At 52.9% G+C, this 9,937-nt stretch overlaps 1 protein-coding gene across 1 annotated transcript; it reads left to right on the top strand.

Moving 5' to 3' along the window:
• The first annotated feature begins 7,235 nt into the window (after nucleotides 1-7,235).
• On the top strand, nucleotides 7,236-8,445 carry LOC146764378 (olfactory receptor 14J1-like). Its single transcript, XM_085565313.1, has one exon. The coding sequence runs from the start codon at nucleotides 7,292-7,294 to the stop codon at nucleotides 8,222-8,224; it is 933 nt and encodes a 310-aa protein (XP_085421439.1). The 5' UTR covers nucleotides 7,236-7,291; the 3' UTR covers nucleotides 8,225-8,445.
• Nucleotides 8,446-9,937: the final 1,492 nt, after the last annotated feature.

Raw genomic sequence — 9,937 nt, 5'->3', positions numbered from 1 at the left:
GTTCCTGGGTTCCATGATGCCCTGATGTGTCCTCATGGATATTTGGTGCCATTAAGTTCTTCGGTGACACAATGGCCATCTCACTCCATGAGCTTCCACAGTGTCCAAATGGCCTCCTTGGATGGGCAGTGTCACCATGGACCATTGGCTCCATGCAGCCCCGCTGGGTCACCATGGACTCCTTGGTTCCATGAGATTCTGGGGGTGTCCCCGTGGTCTCCTTGGATCCACAGTGTCACAATGGACCACTGGATCCATGTGGCCCTGCTGTGTCACCATGGCCCCTTGGTTTCATGGGACCCCAGGGTCACAATTGACTCTTTTCTTCCTCATCCTATGGGAGAGAACTGTCCTTCTCCTCCAGGGGCCTATGGTCAAAACTGGGATTCCTTCCCCTGATTTCCTTATATGCAAAGATTGTTCCCTGATGAAATCTTCCAATAGAAACAACTCTGGCTGTCTTGGCCATCCAGGGGCCACCTCATCTGCTTTTCAGACACTGCGTCCATGTGCTTTTCTTGCTTATGGGCAAAAAGCATCCATCTCAGCCAGGCACCCATGGCCAAAATTTGGCATCTGCCTCCAGTATTCCCTATATACAAGGATAGCTTCCAGAAAAATGATGCCAGGAATCACAAGTCTGGCTGGCCTTGGCTTCCTGAGTTCTGGCACTCATGTACCTCTGAAACACTGGGGCTCTGTGTTTTCCTTCCTAATGAAAAGAACTCTTCTTCCTGTCCAGGCACCCATGGCTAAAACTGGGATTCCACCTCCAAAACTCCGAACATCCAAGGATTGCACCCAAGTGCCAGCTGCCAGGATGGACAGGTCTGGCTGCCTTTGGCCTCTTGGGGGCCTCTTTCATCTGCTTTTGAAACACTGGAGCTAAGTGCTTTCCTTCTAATGGAAAAGAACCTTATTTCTTCTCAAGGTGTCCATGGTCAAAACTGAGATTCTTCATCCCAAATTCCATATATCAAAGGGTTACTCCATGACAAGAGCTGCCAGGGGAAACAGGTCTGGCTGGCTTAGCCTCAGAGGAGCCACTCTCTCCTCTCCTCTCCTCTCCTCTCCTCTCCTCTCCTCTCCTCTCCTCTCCTCTCCTCTCCTCTCCTCTCCTCTCCTCTCCTCTCCTCTCCTCTCCTCTCCTCTCCTCTCCTCTCCTCTCCTCTCCTCTCCTCTCCTCTCCTCTCCTCTCCTCTCCTCTCCTCTCCTCTCCTCTCCTCTCCTCTCCTCTCCTCTCCTCTCCTCTCCTCTCCTCTCCTCTCCTCTCCTCTCCTCTCCTCTCCTCTCCTCTCCTCTCCTCTCCTCTCCTCTCCTCTCCTCTCCTCTCCTCTCCTCTCCTCTCCTCTCCTCTCCTCTCCTCTCCTCTCCTCTCCTCTCCTCTCCTCTCCTCTCCTCTCCTCTCCTCTCCCTAGCCCCTTCCCTCCCCTCTCCCATAGAAACACTTGGCCTCTGTGCTTTCCTTCTTATAGAAAAATCTATCCCTATGTACACAGAAATGGCAGAAATTTGGGTTCCCAAATTCCCTATATCCAAGGGCTGCTTACAGAAAAAAGCTACCAGGACAGAGAAGTCTGGCTGGCTTAGGCCTCTGGTGGCCGCCTTTCATCTGTCCTTGAAACACCAGTATTCCATGCTTTTCTTCCTATGCAGAGAACTGTCCTTCTACTCTGGGTGTCCATGCCTGAAATTGGGATTCCACCTCTAGAATTCTGTCTATCCAAGAGTTGCTCCCAGCCAAAATCTGCCAGTACCATCAAGTTTGGCTCCCCTTGGCCTCTGGTGGCTGCCCCTGCCACACTGGGGCTCGGTTCTTTCCTTCCCATGGAGATCACTGTGACACTGTGGGCACCTCATGGAACCAAGGGGATCATTGTGGCACCACTGGAGCCCATGGAACCAAGGGGCCATGGTGACACCACGGGGCTTCATGGACCCAGAGACCATTATGACTCTGTGGGGCAGATGGAACCATGGAGACCATTCTGACCCTTCAGGGCCTGGTGTCACCAAGGGGGCATTGTGACACCTCAAGGCCTCCTGGAAGCCAGGGACCATTGGGACACTGTGGGGCCCCATGGAAGTGAGGGAACATGGAACAGGTCTGGCTGGCTTGGCCTCCCAGGGGCCACCTGACAGGTCTGGCTGATCTTGGAATGCCAAGGGCTGCCTCTCATCAGCTCCTGGAGTACTGGGGCTCTGTGCTTTCCTTCATATGGAAAAGAACCATCTGTCTTTTCAGATGCCTACTGCCAAAATTTGTGTCCTCCTTAAAAAATTTCCTATATGCAAGGGTATCTCTCAGAACAAAGCCTACCAGCTCTGGCTGGCCTCTGGTGGTCACCTCTCATCCATCCAGGGAAACACTGGGGCTCTGTTCCTTACTTCCTATGCTATAGAACCGGCCTTCATGTCTAGGTCCGTGGCCAAAATGAGAATTTGTCCTCCCAAAATCCATATATCCTAGGATTGCTCCCGGTCAAAAGCAGCCAGGACAGACAGGTCAGGCTGGCCCTGTCCTCTGGTGATTTTCTTAGACCATGAGCTGAATGTTTTCATTTGAAAACACCTTGGAGAGGGCCCAGAGATCTCGCAAGGAGGGATTCTGAGGCCTTGGGCACATGACCACTAAATATGGACAAAGGAGCTCTGTGCTCTGTGCTGCTGTGGTGGTTTTGCATCATGGAAGTGATGTCCTGAGAGAAGCTGCTAGCAGTTTCCTCTGTGTCTGACAAAAAACAATCAGTAATTAGCTTTGAGAATGGACAATCAGTTAAACTTAAGGAACTAAGGAATGCCTCTGTGCAGACACAAGTTACAGATAAGAAAGCCTGGCTGGGTCTCTTTCCCTTCAGGCCATAAAGAGGTGCCAAGGCCGGCCCAGCCCCATCTCAGCCTTCTGGCCTGTCTGCTGAGATCCTGGCCCTGCCCCAGCGCGGCCCAGCCTGACACAGCCCCAGCGCAGCCGCTGCAGAAACCTCCATGGCAAAACAGCTCCGGCCGCAAGCACCGAGCCCGGCCGGGCTCACGGAACCATCTGCAGCCCCGGGAGATATTGACTCTGCCAGTGCTGCCATCCTCCCTCCAGTGAGAGAAAAGGACACAGGGCAGGCACACAGAGGAGCAGCATGGACACACCGAGGGCAGGGAAGGGGAAGTTGAGTCCCAGATGGGAGGGATGAGGAGATGCCTTCATCTTGGGGCTGAAATCCTCTGCTGAAGCTGTGGAGAAGGATATCATGGATATATCAGACTCTCTTTTTCCCTGTAAGGCATTGAAAAGTATGTGGAGATAATTTTTTTCACCAAAGGACTCCATGCTACAGTTAGTAAACTTTGAAGTACCCCTGATCCCATGAGAAGTTTGAAAAGAAATAGTGATGAGACCCTGTGCCCTCAGGGAGAGAAGACCTCTGTTCCCAGAGATGAAGATGATTTCAGAAATAGATGAAGAGAATATTTGCTCTTAAATAGATCATCCTGAAACTAATACCTCGTTAGTTAACATGGGCTATAAACACAGTGTTGGGAAAAGCTGTGAAAAAATGGGGGGGACTTGACAATTACAGATTTTTCTGGGGAGCTGTTATTCGTGGAAATGAAAAGCCATGAGATAACTGTTGTCTTGTGGATAAGTCTCCATAACCTTAACAAGAGGAACTTGTCTCCCTAAGAGAACGGACAGAAAATTTTAGGTTTTTTCTCTTTACATTGCCAGGTTTTATGGAAAGGGTAAGTGTTCCGAAAATTTTGTTCTGATTCTTATTACTCTTTCTTTTAATTACTGTTAATAAACTTTTCTTTTAAAGTTCAGAGCCTACTTTGCCTTTCTCCTATCTTAGAGCAGGAAATGACAAACTATATTCTAGTGAGTGCACTGGTAATTAGCCAACACTGAACCCACTACACTAATTGATGCATTGCCTGAGAAATCTCAAATTGGTGAACGAAAACCACCATAGAAACTTCCTGACGAACTGCCCCAGACAAGGGGGAAATCAAGGCAGAACCATGGTTTGTCAGGACTTGCTTGATCTGAATGAGCCCCGTGGTGCATTTGGAGCTGAGCCCTGGAACTTCAGGGCCTGAGAAGAGATTGCACAGACCTATCCAGGAGTTAAAATCCAGAGGAAACACCCAAAGTGTCTCAAAGAATGAATAAGTCAAACTGAGTTCCATGGCCAACAAAAACTCCTCATGGACTCCTTGGAGGAGGGAGCTGGAGGCCACGATGACGCAAAAACCACTCAGTGTGGAAAGGAATATCCAAAGTACCTTAAAAACCTTAAGTATCTCAAAGTATTCATGAGCCCCACTGAGTGTCAGTACAAAGCTCTCAAGAGACTCATTAAAGCAGATAATTGGGTCCATGATTACACAAAGCTCTCAGAGTCTAGATCAAAAGGGAAACACCAAGTACCTTAAAATAACTGAAGTACATTGGAGCATTAATGAGCCCCACTGAGTGTTGTTCCTGACAAAGCCTCTCCAGGGACTAATTACAGCAGATAGTTGGAGGCCATGATTGCACAAAGCTCTCAGAGACTCCAAGGCAAAAGCAAAAGCCAAAGTCCTTTGAAGAACCTGCAGTCCCTGGGAGCATGAAGGAGCCCCCAGGGCCATTCCTGACCAAGGCTCCCCAGGGACTCCTTCCAGCAGATCCTTGACCCCACTGGGATGTGGGCATGGGGGGGATGCTGAGGGCAGGAGCAGGGGCTGACAGTGCCCAGCCTGGCTGGGGCTGTGCCAGGAGGCCCCAGGGCCTCAGGACAAGGTGTCTCCTCACAGCCCTTGGTGGCACAGACCCTGCTGTGCCCCAGGGCACCAAGACTTGGCTTCTCTTTGTCCCCACCTGGCATCAGTGCTGCCAGTTCTCTGTTCTGCCTGGGGCCTGGGGACACTTTCTCAGTCATGTCCCTCAGTGGGACCCATTAAAAGTCCAAGAAACTTTGGAGTTGGATTCTGGAGTAGTTTCTGCAGCTCCCTCTCAGGGCCTGATGCTCAGGGCCTGAGCACAAAGCCCCAGAGGGTCATTAAAGTCCTTGTGCTGTGTCTGTGCTGCTGAGCTGGGCTGGGCTCCTGGCACAGAGGGTGATCCTGGTAACCAAGGAGAGCTTCAAAAGCACATTTCTCTTGCTGAGCAGCTCTTCTGCCAGCCCAGCAGGGCTGGGGCACTGCCTGCAGCCAGCCCGGGCACAGCACAGAGGCACAGAGAGCTTCAATCAGTCAGGGCTGGGAAGGGGCTGAGAAGTGCCTGGGGCAGAATCACTGCCAGCCCTTGGCACAGGAACCTCTGGCTGCAGGACAATGCAGCTGCAGGTCCTGGAGCCATCTCCTAAAGCTGGAACATGCCAATGCCCACAGACCCTGTGAGTGCATTCTCTGCTCATCTCCTGTGCAGAGCAGCCAGGGGTGCCCAGGGCTGTCCTGCAGAGCAGGGTCCTGCAGCCCAGGGCGCTGTGCTGGGCCAGGGACTCTGCTGCCTGCCAGGGACAGCTCTCAGCCGGCCCTGGAGCTGCTCCCAGTGCTGGCCAGGAGCTGTGGGGGGAAGGAGCCACCCTGAGCAGGGCAGGTGCTGCTGTGAGAGGGGCTGGGTGGGGCAGGGCTGCTCCCAGCTCCCGACCAGCCTGGGCACAGCTCCGGAGGACACTTCCCAAAGAAAGTAAGCCTGGGATTGTTTTAAAATTCAGGAGCTTTCCTGAGGGTGTTTTCAATTTCCTGCTTGGAGCAGGATGGGAAAGACAAGGTTGCTGACAAAGATTTTTGCTATTTATATATTTTTCATATAGCCATAGCTCTGTAAAGAACTATTATATTCTTTTAAAGTTATAATCTCTACTTTACTGTATTAAACTCTTAATTAGCTTTATCAAACTACTATTGTGTACTTATATAATAGTAATCTTTGCTGACACTAGTATGTTTCCTACCTTTCTCTTAGATTTTAGAACAATAAACTGACTGTCTAAATATATTCCTGAAATAGTGTATAGTCTTATTACCAGGAAGAGTGCCTACAAGAAGAACATTTTGGTTTTTGACCACAATGTGAACAGTCATAACTAAAATTGGGGAAAAGAAGCCCTAGGACCTACTCCAATGTGTTTGAGCCAGGGGAGTGTAACTTGGGCAAGTGAATCTCCTATTGGATGTTCCCGGTAAATATCCTAATTAATCAACCTTAATGAATTGTTGAAATCAGAGGCTGGGTGTGCCCCATCCCCAGTGGGGCACATGGAGGTTTCCAATAAAGGTCTGGTTTTTACTTTACTGTTCTAACACTGTTGCAGGAGGTTTTTTTTTCTCTTTTGATTATAGACAACAGGGGGATCAGAGAAGCAGAACAGGAATTGTCGTCCCAGAATCACAGAACTTTCTGAGTTGAAAGAACACACAGGATCATCAAAGGAATGTTTGAACATTTACAGAGACTCCAGAACTGTGACTTTGGGTGGTCAGTCTCTCTGCTGGGAGCCTCCCAAAGGGCCTTCAGCCACTCCTCAGCCCTGGGCAGCAGCAGCATCACCTCTGCAGGGCCCAGCAGGGCTCTCCTGAGCTGCCCTTGCCCAGCTGCACACAGAGCCTGCCCCAGCCAGGGCCCTGCACACAGGCAGGTTTCTGTAGGGCCGGGCCCAGGGCACACAGGGTGGGATGGGCTCTGTGAGCGCTGGCAGGGACAAGGCACCTCTCAGGAGGGGATGTCCAGGCCCAGGGAGATGCTCAGGGAAGCAGAGGGGCTGAACAGAGCAGTGCTGGGGGAACAAGCCCATCCAGCCCCTCACCTTCCCTCAGCCACAGGGAATCCTTTGCCTCTCTCATCTCTCAGTGGCAAACTCTGAGTGCAGCAGCAATACTGAGGATTTCTGACCTCAGAGAGCCAGCAATGATGTGTGGGTAGGAAAACAATTCCTTAAACCAACGCCTGCCATTCCTTAGACCTGGGAGTGCAGATGCTAGCAAGCTTTTCTGCAGTAAAAGAAACTTCCATGACAAATCCTAATATACAGCCTTGTCCCTCTGCCACATGGCCACAAACCCAGTGCAGCAGGGCAGGGATGGCTCCTCGAGAGCCCCCATGCACAGCCCTGGATGCTCCTGGCACACTCAGCCAGCACAACTGGAGCTCAGGCAGGGACCTGGGTGAAGGTTTTCCCAGAGCAGGAACAAGGGTGGGTGAGTTCCAGCAGAACAGGCTGCAGGGAATGGCCCAGTCTTGGCTCCGAGCAGCCTCTCCTGACTTGTCCCTGTCCTTTCTCCATGAACAGGTGCCCATGTGCAGCCACAGCAAATGTCTAACAGCAGCTCCATCAGCCACTTCCTCCTGCTGGCACTGGCAGACACGCGGCAGCTGCAGCTCCTGCACTTCTGCCTCTTCCTGGGCATCTCCCTGGCTGCCCTCCTGGGCAACGGCCTCATCATCAGCGCCGTAGCCTGCGGCCACCACCTGCACACGCCCATGTTTTTCTTCCTGCTCAACCTGGCCCTCAGCGACCTGGGCTCCATCTGCACCACTGTCCCCAAAGCCATGCACAATTCCCTCTGGGACACCAGAACCATCTCCTACACAGGATGTGCTGCACAGCTCTTTTTTTTTGTCTTTTTCATCTCAGCAGAGTATTTCCTCCTGACCATCATGTGCTACGACCGCTACGTGTCCATCTGCAAACCCCTGCACTATGGGACCCTCCTGGGCAGCAGAGCTTGTGCCCACATGGCAGCAGCTGCCTGGGCCAGTGCCTTTCTCAATGCTCTGCTGCACACAGCCAGTACATTTTCCCTGCCCCTGTGCCATGGCAATGCCCTGGGCCAGTTCTTCTGTGAAATCCCACAGATCCTCAAGCTCTCCTGCTCCAAATCCTACCTCAAAGAACTTGGGATCATTACTGTTACTGTGTCTGTTGGATTTGGTTCTTTTGCATTCATTGTTTTCTCCTATGTGCAGATCTTCAGGGCTGTGCTGAGGATCCCCTCTGAGCATGGACAGCACAAAGCCTTTTCCACCTGCCTCCCTCACCTGGCCGTGGTCTCCCTGTTTGTCAGCACTGCAGTGTTTGCCAATCTGAAGCCCCCCTCCATGTCCTCCCCATCCCTGGATCTGGCCCTGTCAGTTCTGTACTCGGTGGTGACTCCAGCCCTGAACCCCCTCATCTACAGCCTGAGGAACCAGGAGCTCAAGGCTGCAGTGAGGACACTGATGACTGGATTCTTTCAGGAACATTAAAGTGCTGGCCAACTTCTGCAAATCACTTACAATAAAAGTCATCTTTGATATTTGTTTTTGGTTTCATTTTGCAGGTTCTTATTCTTTGTTTTACTTTTTTTCATATTGTCCACAATAAATGAATTTTTTGGTGCCATTTCTAATTTTCTTTCCCTCAACCTTCCCTGTGGCCACAGACCATGTCAGTGAGGGGCTGTGCTCTCAAGAGACTCAAGAATATCCCAGCACAGTTTTCTGCATAGATGCCCTTTTGTTGCCTTCTCTGGAGCTTCAGCAGCAATGTCTGTGTGCAGAGCTGGGGCAGATCAGGGCTGGCACAGCAGCTGTGCCCAGGAGCAGCAGCACTTGGTGCTGCCAGTGCTGCTCCCGTGGCCCTGCCCCGCTGCCCTGGTGGCCCTGGTGTTGCTGCAGGGCCTGAGTGCTCTCGGGGCCGGGCACAGTCCTGGGGGTGGCAGTGCCGGGGCTGCAGCAGGGACAGGCCATGGGCACTGCTGGGGCAGCGCTGACGCCTCAGGCCAGGGCCTGGGGGCTCCAGGCTCCTTGCCCAGGCTCTCTCAAGAACACGGCCAGGCCAATGCTCAGCACAGAAAACCCCCATGAGCAGCCCCAGGCTGGCCGTGGGCAGGCTGGGGGCAAACAGCATGGCTGGTGCTCTGCAAGGGCCCTGGGGGAGACGGGAAGGAGCAGCAGAGCAGGGGCTGATCCATCCCCAGTGCGCTGCACAGCCCAGGGCAGCGTCCCAGAGCGTCCTCATGGAGCTGCCAGCAACATCCCCCCTCTGCAGCCCTGGCCTCTGCCCCAGCTCACAGAGGTGCCGCATCCTTGCAGGCACAGACACGGCAGCACTGGCTCAGCAGCCCCTGTTTGCATTGCACACAGCAGGCGGGAGCACCCCCATGCTGGTGCTGTGGGGACATGAACCTGAGGCAGCACAAATGCCATCAGCCCCTGGGGCCAGGAAGGGCTGGGGGACACCAGGGAATCCACTCAGCTTTGTCCTGGCCTCTGCAGTCAGCCAGAAAGTTTGTTCCCATCAGCTGGGAGTTTCCTGTCCCACTGCAGACGCTGCTGCTCAGAGCCAGGGCTGCCTGGTAGCCACCCCCAAACTGCCCTGAGAATTTCCTTAGTTTCCCCTTTGCTTTCTTTACTCTTCCTTCTACAAATTTCTTCCTGTTGTCCACCCCTGTTCCCTCCCCTGCACACAGCCCATCCCTGTTTGCCCTTTCCTCTCTGGCCCCACTCCCCATTGCAGTTCCTGACTTGGCACCATGGGAACTTCCCTTGGGAAGCAGGATCATCCCACAAGTGCTGCAGGAATTGTCTGCAGGCTCCTGCAGTGCCTGGTGCTGCTACCTTGCCAGAGGCACCCCAGGCCAGGGGGGCACATCTGGGCTGCTGTGTCTGGCTGTGGGGCTCTCTGTTCTGGGCAGTGAGGAGGAGCTGCAGAGGATCTGCAGGACTGACAGGATGGGCTTTGGGGCTGTGAGGAGAAGCTGAGGGACCTGGGCTGCTGGAGCTTCTGAAGAGGAGGCCCAGGGCTCCTCCTGCAACTGCTCCAAGGGTGGTTTCAGAGAATCCCAGAATCAGCAAGTTTGGAAAAGACCTTGGAGATCATCAAGTCCAACCTGTGCCCTCACACTGCCTTGTCTCCCCTGAGCCTCTATTTCTCCAGGATAAACAACCCCAGCTCCCTCAGCCGCTCCTCACAGGACT

Source organism: Lonchura striata, chromosome 35 (assembly GCF_050655825.1).
Source record: "Lonchura striata isolate lonStrDom1 chromosome 35, ASM5065582v1, whole genome shotgun sequence".
NCBI classification, from domain to species: Eukaryota; Metazoa; Chordata; class Aves; order Passeriformes; family Estrildidae; genus Lonchura; species Lonchura striata.
Note: the sequence above shows the minus strand (reverse complement) of the source record. Positions and strands in the feature narration are given on the sequence as shown.